The following is a 12,480-nucleotide window of genomic DNA, read 5'->3' as shown; positions in this document are numbered from 1 at the left end:
TCCAGATGTACATCATCTACATCTACATCAATGTAGCGCAAGTAGAGTAGGGGCATTGGGGACGAGAGCTGAGGAAGCATTGTTCTAAGTCAGCCATAAAAATGTTGGCATACTGTGGGGCCATACCGGTACCCATTGCAGTGCCGCTGATTTGAAGGTATACATTGTCCCCAAATGTGAAATAATTATGGGCGAGGAGAAAGTCACAAAGTTCAGCCACCAGGTTAGCCTTGACATTATCAGGGATACTGTTCCTGATGGCTTGTAGTCCATCTTTGTGTGGAGTGTTGGTGTAGAGGGCTTCTACATCCATAGTGGCTAGGATGGTGTTTTTAGGAAGATCACCGATGGACTGTAGTTTCCTCAGGAAGTCAGTGGTGTCTCGAAGATAGCTGGGAGTTCTGGTAGCGTAGGGCCTGAGGAGGGAGTCTACCTAGCCAGACAATCCTGCTGTCAGGGTGCCAATGCCTGAGATGATGGGGCGTCCAGGATTTCCAGGTTTATGGATCTTGGGTAGAAGATAGAATACCCCAGGTCGGGGTTTCAGGGGTGTGTCTGTGTGAATTTGTTCTTGTGCTTTTTCAGGGAGTTTCTTGAGCAAACGCTGTAGTTTCTTTTGGTAACCCTCAGTGGGATCAGAGGGTAATGGCTTGTAGAAAGTGGTGTTGGAGAGCTGCCTAGTAGCCTCTTGTTCATATTCTGACCTATTCATGATGACGACAGCACCTCCTTTGTCAGCCTTTTTTATTATGATGTCAGAGTTGTTTCTGATTCACATTTGGGGACAATGTATACCTTCAAATCAGCGGCACTGCGATGGGTACTAACCACTAACCCAGGAACCTATTCTTGCAACAGCCAACTCTGTCCACATATCTATTCAGGGAACACCATCATAGGGCCTAATCACATCAGCCACACTCATTCACCTGCACATCTACCAATGTGATATATGCCATCATGTGCCAGCAATGCCCCTCTGCCATGTACATTGGTCAAACTGGACAGTCTCTACCTAAAAGAATAAATGGACACAAATCAGATGTCAACAATTATAACATTCAAAAACCAGTCAGAGAACACTTCAATCTCTCCGGTCACACGATTACAGACCTGAGGGTGGCTATCCTTCAACAAAAAAACTCTGAAAACAGACTCCAATGAGAGACTGCTGAATTGGAATTAATTTGCAAACTGGATACAATTAACTTAGGCTTGAATAGAGACTGGGAACGGATGAGTCATTACACAAAGTAAAACTATTTCCCCATGTTATTTCTCCCCCCACCCCACCCCCCACTGTTCCTCAGACATTCTTGTTAACTGCTGGAAATGGCCCACCTTGATTATCACCACAAAAGGTTTTCTCCCTTCCCCCCGCCCCCTTCCTGCTGGTAATAGCTCATCTTAAGTGATCACTCTCCTTACAGTGAAGGAGTACTTGTGGCACCTTAGAGACTAACAAATTTATTAGAGCATAAGCTTTCGTGAGCTACAGCTCACTTCATCGGATGCATCTCCTTACAGTGTGTATGATAAACCCATTGTTTCATGGTCTCTGTGTGTGTATATAAATCTCCCCACTGTATTTTCTACCGAAAGCATCCGATGAAGTGAGCTGTAGCTCTCGAAAGCTTATGCTCAAATAAATTTGTTAGTCTCTCAGATGATAAATAAATGAATAAGAATAACGTGTCCATGCAACACAGCACCATGAGTGCACAACACAACACCCACATGCAGATTAGCTAGGTGCATTATGGGCTTTTCCCTCCCCGCCTGCCTCTGACACATCAGGATACCAGCTGCTTAGGCACTCGGATACTACGGTGCCCAAGACTGATATAGGACAGTGAACTAGATGGCACAATGGCCAGATTCAGTATTAAGCTGGATTCCATCTAACCTAGTATGGCATTTGCTGTGGGGCACTTGCACTCACACCTGACATGCCGGGTGCACAGCACTCGCAAAGGTGTCAGGGACCCACCCAACATTCATAGCCCACCTAGGGATCAGGTTTTGAAGTCTGTGCTTAAGTGGCATGATTCTCACACCGCAAGATACAAGCAGCCCCCACTGACTATAACAGGCATCACTAGTATCCTGTGGCCAGAGAACAGAACCCAGGGTGACATCAAAGTCAGTGACCAGGTCCCCCAACATCAGAGGATGCTGCCCAGGCCCCCGCAAGCCAGGTGTGCCCAAGGCTTGGCATCTCTGAAGCAACCTGCCTTTGTAGACTGGGGGACCTGGAATACAGTGGAGGGAGAATGTTGTGTGGGCCCCCAAAGGTAGTGGTGGCTGTGTGCCAGGCCTCAGAGATGACCCCAAATTTTGGTTTGGTCCATGTATTCTGTGCCCACAGATCCATGCCCCACACACCCACAGACGCCAGCCAGGGATCACAAGGACATAACACTTGGCTCTTCCACGGCAGCTTTCAGCCCAGGATGTCAAAGCACTCGCTTAAGGCAGGCAAGGATCATCATCCCCATTTCACAAATGGGAAAACAGCCACTAATTCATAGGGGGTGGCTCAAAGTTAGGAACGGAAAGAACCCAGGCACCCTGGGCCCCACCCCCTGCTCTAACCATGACACGGCACTCCTGCCCACAGCCAGGCGGGGCACCCCGGCCCCCACCCCCTGCTCTAACCATGGCCCCGCACTGCTGCCCACAGCCAGGCGGGGCACCCCGGCCCCCTCCCCCTGCTCTAACCATGGCCCCGCACTGCTGCCCACAGCCAGGCGGGGCACCCCGGCCCCCACCCCCTGCTCTAACCATGGCCCCGCACTGCTGCCCACAGCCAGGCGGGGCACCCCGGCCCCCTCCCCCTGCTCTAACCATGGCCCCACACTGCTGCCCACAGCCAGGCGGGGCACCCCGGCCCCCTCCCCCTGCTCTAACCATGGCCCCGCACTGCTGCCCACAGCCAGGCGGGGCACCCCGGCCCCCTCCCCCTGCTCTAACCATGGCCCCGCTCTGCTGCCCACAGCCAGGCGGGGCACCCCGGCCCCCACCCCCTGCTCTAACCATGGCCCCGCACTGCTGCCCACAGCCAGGCGGGGCACCCCGGCCCCCTCCCCCTGCTCTAACCATGGCCCCGCACTGCTGCCCACAGCCAGGCGGGGCACCCCGGCCCCCACCCCCTGCTCTAACCATGGCCCCGCACTGCTGCCCACAGCCAGGCGGGGCACCCCGGCCCCCTCCCCCTGCTCTAACCATGGCCCCGCACTGCTGCCCACAGCCAGGCGGGGCACCCCGGCCCCCTCCCCCTGCTCTAACCATGGCCCCGCACTGCTGCCCACAGCCAGGCGGGGCACCCCGGCCCCCTCCCCCTGCTCTAACCATGGCCCCGCACTGCTGCCCACAGCCAGGCGGGGCACCCCGGCCCCCACCCCCTGCTCTAACCATGGCCCCGCACTGCTGCCCACAGCCAGGCGGGGCACCCCGGCCCCCTCCCCCTGCTCTAACCATGGCCCCGCACTGCTGCCCACAGCCAGGCGGGGCACCCCGGCCCCCTCCCCCTGCTCTAACCATGGCCCCGCACTGCTGCCCACAGCCAGGCGGGGCACCCCGGCCCCCTCCCCCTGCTCTAACCATGGCCCCGCACTGCTGCCCACAGCCAGGCGGGGCACCCCGGCCCCCTCCCCCTGCTCTAACCATGGCCCCGCACTGCTGCCCACAGCCAGGCGGGGCACCCCGGCCCCCACCCCCTGCTCTAACCATGGCCCCGCACTGCTGCCCACAGCCAGGCGGGGCACCCCGGCCCCCACCCCCTGCTCTAACCATGGCCCCGCACTGCTGCCCACAGCCAGGCGGGCCCCCCGGCCCCCTCCCCCTGCTCTAACCATGGCCCCGCACTGCTGCCCACAGCCAGGCGGGGCACCCCGGCCCCCACCCCCTGCTCTAACCATGGCCCCGCACTGCTGCCCACAGCCAGGCGGGGCACCCCGGCCCCCACCCCCTGCTCTAACCATGGCCCCGCACTGCTGCCCACAGCCAGGCGGGGCACCCCGGCCCCCTCCCCCTGCTCTAACCATGGCCCCGCACTGCTGCCCACAGCCAGGCGGGGCACCCCGGCCCCCACCCCCTGCTCTAACCATGGCCCCGCACTGCTGCCCACAGCCAGGCGGGGTACCCCGGCCCCCACCCCCTGCTCTAACCATGACACCGCACTGCTGCCCACAGCCAGGCGGGGCACCCCGGCCCCCTCCCCCTGCTCTAACCATGGCCCCACACTGCTGCCCACAGCCAGGCGGGGCACCCCGGCCCCCTCCCCCTGCTCTAACCATGGCCCCACACTGCTGCCCACAGCCAGGCGGGGCACCCCGGCCCCCACCCCCTGCTCTAACCATGACACCGCACTGCTGCCCACAGCCAAGCTGGGCACCCCGGCCCCCTCCCCCTGCTCTAACCATGACACCGCACTGCTGCCCACAGCCAGGCGGGGCACCCCGGCCCCCACCCCCTGCTCTAACCATGGCCCCGCACTGCTGCCCACAGCCAGGCGGGGCACCCCGGCCCCCTCCCCCTGCTCTAACCATGGCCCCGCACTGCTGCCCACAGCCAGGCGGGGCACCCCGGCCCCCACCCCCTGCTCTAACCATGGCCCCGCACTGCTGCCCACAGCCAGGCGGGGCCACACGTCCACACACGCACCTGCCCAGCTCCCGGCCCCACGCTCAGGCGCCACGGGGGGGGGGGTCCCCTTTTCCTCCCCGCGGCCCGGCCCGTCCCTTGCCTTTGCCACCGCGGCTCCCCGCAGCGGCGCCCCCAGCCCGACGCCCACGCTCACCTGCGGCGGGGGGGGCCTGCAGGCTGCCCCGCGTCTGGAAGCGGGGCCTGCCCCGGGGGGCCGCGGCGCCCGCCGACATGTCGCTTCCGCGGGGGCCGGGGCTGCGGAGCCGGCGGCGGCCGGAGCCTCTTCCTGCCGCGGCGCCCCGGAGCCCCGCCCCGGCTGGGGGTTGATGCCGCGCGGCTCCAGCCCTTGCGCCCGGGGGCGGTGCGTGGGGGGGAGCAATGCACGGATGGCAGCGGGGGGGGGCAGAGCTGCCGGAACTGGGGGTGCTGAAGTAGAAGAAACAGACACCAAATACGTGGTTTCCATCGGCAGCACCCCTCGCGGCCCCCCCCCGCAGCTCCCCCCCCCGGCCTGTCTGATCCCAGCTGTTCCCAGGGCCGCTGAGCCCGGGGGTCCCTGTAGCCCCGTCTCTGGGCTTCGCCAGAGGCCAGGGCCAGCAGCTTCAGAGGAGAGGAGAAAGAACTCTGCAATGGGCAGTTGTGGAATATGGGGGGCTCCTGGCACCCCACCCCACCCTGGTGCCTGCCCAGCTCCACAAACACATGCCTCAGGGGTGTATCTTTGCCCACAGTGGCACTTGCAGGCAGATCTACCCTCTCACCTCTGCATTGAGGCAAGGATTGGAGCAGGAGAGGAGCAATCCAGGCCCCCCTGTCAGGGGTCTCCCCACAGAACAGTATGTTTCCTCTGAGGATCCTGGTGTGCCCCACAGCCATTGTCCTTTCCAACCCACCCTGATAGACTCCGTTCCCTGGGGACGCAGAGTGGTCACACGCAGCAGTGCATCGGCATCAGAGCCGGAATCGGAACCCAGTCGTCCTGCCACCTCCACCCCCTGCGCTAACCACTGAGTCACACTCCCAGCCTGATCTGCAGGACAGGCAAAGATTTACACCGCTTTACGTTCTGCTTTCCCCAAAGGGTATTTTCAGAGGGCGTCAGCCCTGTCCCACACATTCTGCTCCAAGCAGTGCTAGAACAAGAGTCATGAAAAAGGGATCCACTGTGGAATAGAAACAGAACAGCTGGGACAGGTCCTCCCCACCTGGGCCATCATCAGTAAAAATACTCTGCAAAAGGCAGCATGGCCTAGTGGAGAGAGCACTGGACTAGGGGTTCTATTGCTGGCTCTGCCACTGGTGACCATGGGCAACATTTCACCAGTTTCTGCCTCAGTCCCCCCCCCCTTTCCCTGTCATATCTATTTAGACCAGAGGTCCCCCAAGTGTGTGGCACTCTCCCCTAAGGGGGTGCAGAGGAATGTCTGGGGGAGCGCAGTGGGACCCAGGCCAGCCCCCACAAGGGTAGGGGGGAGTGCCACCCAACCTTTCTCCACCCCCAGCTGTGCTCCAGTCCCGCTCCAGCTGCGTCCCCAGCTCCCAGCGCTGCTCCTGGCCCTGTCCCCAGCCCCAATGAGGCTCCGTTGACGGTCCTGCACCAACCCCCAGCCTCACCGCTGGCTGCAGCTCCATTCTGGGGCTGAGGCTGGGGGCAAGGCCAGGAGTGGAGCTGCACCTGACCAAAGGCCCAGCTACCGGCCCCCAGCCACAGCCCCACTCCAGCCCTAGACCCACCCCCAGCTGCAGCCCCCTTACCGAATCCCTCCTCCCTTCCTGGAGCTGCGGCCCCACTGGCTCCAGGGGGTGGGTGGGTGTGGACAGGGGCAAGGGAGGGTGTGTTCCTTAAAAGTATTTAGACTGTTGGCTCTTTGGGGCAAGGACTGTCTGTTGCTGTGTATGCTGCACCTGGCACCACCTGTGGCACAGACATGCCCAGGCAGATATAATAATTTTATTAAGATAATGTTGAAGTAAAAAGAAAACAATACAGAGTTTAGGCATAGAAGTTTCTGGTTACCAGGGAATAAGGTACAGATTATCAAGGGTGCGAAATTCAGTTTAGGAGCAGGTGGCATAAGGAATACATAATCTGCAATCTCCCCGATTCAGGGTAAAAGTTTAACGGGTCAAAATACAGACATTGAGATATGGGGGTATGTTGTCCATATAATGGCTATGTTCATTGTGGAGAATAATGAGCGGATACGATGATGAGGATGGATCTACCCTCATCTGGTGGGATTTAATGTTCAGTGAGTTTATGTTCTAGTTCATATGGTCCAATGGAAAAAGTCTCTCAGTCCCTTTCCCATAGTTGATGCACGATGTCTTACTGGCTCATACCTCCTGGTATTGTCGGTGGCCGGTGATGTGTTCGATGTAGATGTCCCTGGACCATTGGATTGTGTCCGAGATCATGAGGCACCGCATGAGCCATGCGTACCGTCGACCGATCCCGCAGGTCCACAGCACACGCTCATTGCAGGGGTCCCAAGCGCCCAGGGCTCCAACAATCAGGGCATCCATCTGCACCTCGTAGCCCTTCGCTCTCAGGGTGTCGGCCAGGGGGGCGTATTTTTCCAGCTCGCTATTTCACAGAAGGGGGTTGGGTGCTGAGCACTAGCTGATTTCTGGTGTATTGCAGGATATTTGTATGGGAGAGTTTTAGAGCATGTGACCTGCAGGGTGCTGGGTTTCAGGCCTGTTGAAATGAAACTTGTCACCTGAGGTGAGGCAGGTCTCACTCAATCAACACTGAGAACAATGGACATCAGGGGAGCCAGCCCTGTGTTTACTGTCTGGACCAGGTGCAAGCTTGAAGATTTACAGAGACAAAAGACTCCCAAGAAATATCTCTGAACAGGGGACCTGTGGGGGAAGAGACAGTCTGTAACTGTGCTGGAGATGAAGAGCCCCGGTAGTTATCCATTATGGAGGAGACACTCTGCCAGCCGGAGCGTCTTATGAAAGGTGGATCTCAGGTTTGTGAACCGAACAAGCACTCAGCTTTGGTTGAGGAATACCTTATTACAGGAAAGGGACTTGTTAGTTGTTAATACATGTGGGCTGTAGACTGCATGTTACCTTTTCCTTTAACTTCGTGTGTCCTTTTATTTGAATCTTTAACTCAAGCTCTGTTAAATAAACCTGTTTGGTTCTAGAATAGCCACATCTCAGTGCTGTGAGCTAAGGAGAGCACAGAGCTGAGGGGAGGCTGGGGAACCAGGCGCCCTGCATCCAGGGAGCAGCGGATGGGTGTGCCTTGCGCGTGTCCAGAAGGCAAAGGAACCAGACTCTTGAGTAACAGTGGGATACGTTAATTGCTAGCCCCCGGACAGAGGGGGGCTCAGTGCGCCCAGAGCCCACTGCTTGCGGAACCAGTAGCCAGCAGAACTGGGAGATTTTCCCCTGGTGGGCACAGACAAAGCCCTCGCCCCCTGTAAGCAGAGGGGAGTGATTTGCCCCAGACACCTCAGGTCACCCCAAAAAGCATCACGCGGCCCTAACAGAAACAATAAAAGGAAGAATCTGGCGCTCTGTCTAGATGCTGTTTCTGGCTCCAGCCTGCGGCTTGGAGATTTCACCACAGCTGGTTGCGTCACCTTTGGCTGGGGGAATTGCCAGCAGCTGGGCTAGGCTCAGCTGCACTATGAACCTTGGTGCCCCAGGGGGAAATGTTTCTATTTCCACATTTCAGAAGAGGAAATCTTCACCACCCCTTGTGCCGAACCCCGAGCAGGGGTGGAGTCAGGCCACGGCCTTTGGCTGGAGCAAAGAGCCCCTGCTATTAGAAGGGCCATTTCCCAGCCGCCGCAGGAGAATTGCAGATTATTCCCAGCAAGGTGTGATCGAGGAGCAGGAAAGGTGACCCAGAAACCCCCGGGTATTGGGCAGCCCCCCTGCCCTGGGTGAGAGCTCGGCCCCCCTTCGGCGGCCTGGAATGACCCTGCAGGGTGCGTGGGCAGTAAACACCACCTGGGCTGAGCTGGATCCAGACCAAGGCCCAGCTGAGTCAGTGGGACCAGCACTGCCCCCGGCCCAGGATGTTAGCGCCTTAATTCTTGCCGGGGGGAGCTGGAGACCAGCCCCCCTGCCGGTTATCAGCACACAAGCGAGCCGGAAAGACAAAGAGGAACCAAACAATCTGCCTTTGCGCAACAGGAGCCGAGCACCGGATCTTCTGCCGGGGGGGGGCCGACCGCAGCCCTCCCCCCCCGGCTGCAAAGCCGCTGCTAGGCTCTGCAACCTGTGCCCCGCGTGGGAGGGGGCGAACAGCAGCGGGCCGGGTGGGGGGAGGGAGGCTCGACGGAGAGAGGGGGAAGGGGGCCACCAAGGGCAGCTTCAGGGAGCCCAGAGCGGAGAGGAGTCAAGCAGGTGGACACGGGTACAGAAGCCCCCAGCCCCTGCACCCCTCGCCCTACCTGAGGTCATGCTGATCCTGCCCTGTCGCTCCCGGGGGGCCGGGGGGTCAGGCTGGCTGGGAAGCAGCGGATGAGCCCCACGACGTGGGGAGAAGAAAGCGGGCTCTGTGGTAAACCCAGGAATGGAGCCAGGCGGTCCCAGCCAGGGCGCTCTGCCTGCCCTGGAGTCCTGCCAGGGGAGGCTCTGGTCTACAGCCCGAGGCCAGTTTACTGCAGACAGGACCCCCTCCCACGCCTTCAGCTGTAGCTCTGTCTGTGCCTGGAACTTTAGCTCTAATGCTAAGTGGGGGAGCTAAAGGAGAATCTCCATTAGCTGTTAGCAGTATAGAGCTTATGACCCCCAGCTGAGCAGTTCTGAAGCCATCCAGCAGAGAACTGCAGGGACACACCAGTGAGCTCATTACACTACAGACATTAATAGCAGCTCTTGCAATTTTCAGCACCCCCCCACCCCATGAGTAATTCTTGGCCTCCCCAAATGACCCTTCCCCACATCATTGCAGGACCCTATTCAGAGTTGCCATTCTTGCCTCAGGGGTGACATCACTGACTTCAGTAGAGTTTCACCAGGCAGTAATTTTGGGCCCCTGTTGTTTAAAACCCTTCATGGACTTACTCCAGCCCAGCTCCCAGACCTGGAGCCAGATCCTCGGCTAGGGTAAATGGATGTGACTTCATCAGCATCAATATGACTAGAGTGACCAGGGCGGCCCTAGACTAAATGGCATCCCAGGTGAGGAACATCTTACACACACACACGCACACACACACCATCCTCCGCAGTCTTAGTATAACTATGTCCTTTATTAGTTGCTACTTACACCAAGTCTTAAAACACAAGTACACTTTCACAATTGCTCAATCAAACAAGGTTCAGACTATATCACAGCAGGGCTCTCACTTCACATCTCTTCGTTCTTACATCTCATTGGCTGGGGCCGCCCCACCCCTTATCTACCCGAGAGCACCAACCACTACTCAAAGGTGTCAGTGGATGCCACCCAGAAGAGGCATGACTGGACAAGGGCCTGGAAACAGGCCCAGATCACCCCCCCATCCAGCTTCCTCCTCCTGAAGTGATGGGTGGCCATCTTAGCCAGCACCAGGAGGAGGTAGACGAGGTGGTCTTGCAACTTTGTGGGGCCATGGATGGGGTGTGCATAGATGAGGCAGGGCGGGAAAAAGTGCAGCCAGATTCTCAGTGAGGTCCTGGAGCAACCAGAAGAGGGGCTGCAGTATGGCACACTCTGCATAGATTTGAACCAGGGTCTCTCTCCTGCTGCAGAAGGGACGGGTGTCAGGGGATTCTGTGAACCATGCCAGACATATGCCCATGCTCATGGCTCCATGGAGGAGCCACCAGCTAATACCCCCCAATGGGCTGTGGAATTAGGATGGAGCTTAGACTGTCACACTAGAGCTTCCACCCTCTGCAGATGGCAGCTCCTCCTGCCACTTGGTGTCAGGGTGAGACACGGGAAAGGAAGTGGATAGTATGAAGCATGAGCATGTAAGGATTTTCTCTGGGTGCACTTTGGAGACAGACTAACTGGATGGCATTCAGTCAACTCAGGGAGTGTGTCAGGGGCAACTGCAGAAGCTTGCGGGGTGTGATGCTTTGGAATTCAACTCAGACCAGTAAGGGGTTGTGTCACCACCTGCCCTGGAAGTCTGGATGCCTTAAATGCTACTCTGCCATGGCTCACAGCTCTGACACCAACAGCCAGCCTACAGGCATGTAGATCACACTCTGGCTCCCACCTGCCTTGGTGACTCCTGGCAGAGTGAACTTAAGAACATAAGAATGGCCATAGTGGGTCTGACCAAAGGTCCATCCAGCCCAGTACCCTGTCTGCCGACAGTGGCCAATGCCAGGTGCCCCAGAGGGAGTGAACTTAACAGGTAAAGATCAAGTGATCTCTCTCCTGCCATCCATCTCCACCCTCTGACAAACAGAGGCTAGGGACACCATTCCTTACCCATCCTGGCTAATAGCCATTAATGGACTTAACCTCCATGAATTTATCCAGTTCTCTTTTAACCCCTGTTATAGTCCTAGCCTTCACAACCTCCTCAGGCAAGGAGTTCCACAGGATGACTGTGCGCTGTGTGAAGAAGAACTTCCTTTTATTTGTTTTAAACCTGCTGCCCATTAATTTCATTTGGTGGCCCCTAGTTCTTATATAATGGGAACAAGTAAACATCTTTTCCTTATTCACTTTCTCCACACCACTCATGATTTTATAGACCTCTATCATATCCCCCCTTAGTCTCCTCTTTTCCAAGCTGAAAAGTCCTAGCCTCTTTAATCTAACCTCCTCTGGGACCTGTTCCAAACCCCTAATCATTTTAGTGACCCCAACATCCTCCTAGTCCCGAATTTCCCAAAGCCATCTGCCAATGTAACAGTCTGCTAGGGTTCACGGGCTTGGAGTTACAGTGTTACCCCTCTCAGCCTCAGCAAGTGGGAGTTCTGCTGTGTGCCAACTTCCTGATCGGAACAAGAGCTCTGTGTAGCTCAAAGGCTTGTCTCTCCCACCAGCAGAAGTTGGGCCAATAAAGGATATTGTGTCTCTAACTCCTGATGCCCCAGCAGGCTGCCTAGCCATCAAACTCTTCAGGGCTCTGCCAGTCCAAGCCTTGCCTGCCAGGTAAGAGACAGTGACCCCCAGCTCTTGAGTTCCCCAGAGACATCTCCCTACAGTGTCCAGCCCTCACCTAAAGAAAAGGAGTACCGGTGGCACCTTAGAGACTAACAAATTTATTAGAGCATAAGCTTTCGTGAGCTACAGCTCACTTCATCAGATGCATTTGGTGGAAAAAACAGAGGAGAGATTTATATACACACACACAGAGAACATGAAACAATGGGTTTATCATACACACTGTAAGGAGAGTGATCACTTAAGATAAGCCATCACCAGCAGCAGGGGGGGGAAAGGAGGAAAACCTTTCATGGTGACAAGCAAGGTAGGCTAATTCCAGCAGTTAACAAGAATATCAGAGGAACAGTGGGGGGTGGGGTGGGAGGGAGAAATACCAGGGGGAAATAGTTTTACTTTGTGTAATGACTCATCCATTCCCAGTCTCTATTCAAGCCTAAGTTAATTGTATCCAGTTTGCAAATTAATTCCAATTCAGCAGTCTCTCCTTGGAGTCTGTTTTTGAAGCTTTTTTGTTGAAGTATAGCCACTCTAAGATCTGTGATCGAGTGACCAGAGAGATTGAAGTGTTCTCCAACTGGTTTTTGAATGTTATAATTCTTGACGTCTGATTTATGTCCATTCATTCTTTTACGTAGAGACTGTCCAGTTTGGCCAATGTACATGGCAGAGGGGCATTGCTGGCACATGATGGCATATATCACATTGGTAGATGCGCAGGTGAACGAGCCTCTGATAGTGTGGCTGAT

General features: G+C 56.9%; 1 protein-coding gene across 2 annotated transcripts in view; it reads right to left on the bottom strand.

Annotated features, from left to right (window-relative positions):
• Positions 1 to 5,272, bottom strand: part of AMPD2 (adenosine monophosphate deaminase 2) — a 41,817-nt gene extending 36,545 nt beyond the window's left edge. Inside the window, exon 1 of one of the 2 annotated variants that reach the window (XM_038380142.2) lies at positions 4,802 to 5,272. In XM_038380142.2, the coding sequence (XP_038236070.1) occupies positions 4,802 to 4,880 (79 nt within the window). In that variant the 5' untranslated portion in view covers positions 4,881 to 5,272. The remainder of the gene's footprint in view (positions 1 to 4,801) is intronic. The other variant, XM_038380144.2, reaches the window with a different exon arrangement.
• Positions 5,273 to 12,480: the final 7,208 nt, after the last annotated feature.

Source organism: Dermochelys coriacea, chromosome 21, assembly GCF_009764565.3.
Source record: "Dermochelys coriacea isolate rDerCor1 chromosome 21, rDerCor1.pri.v4, whole genome shotgun sequence".
NCBI lineage: Eukaryota > Metazoa > Chordata > Testudines > Dermochelyidae > Dermochelys > Dermochelys coriacea.
The sequence above is the reverse complement of the archived record's forward strand: the minus strand, read 5'-3'. Positions and strand labels throughout refer to the sequence as shown.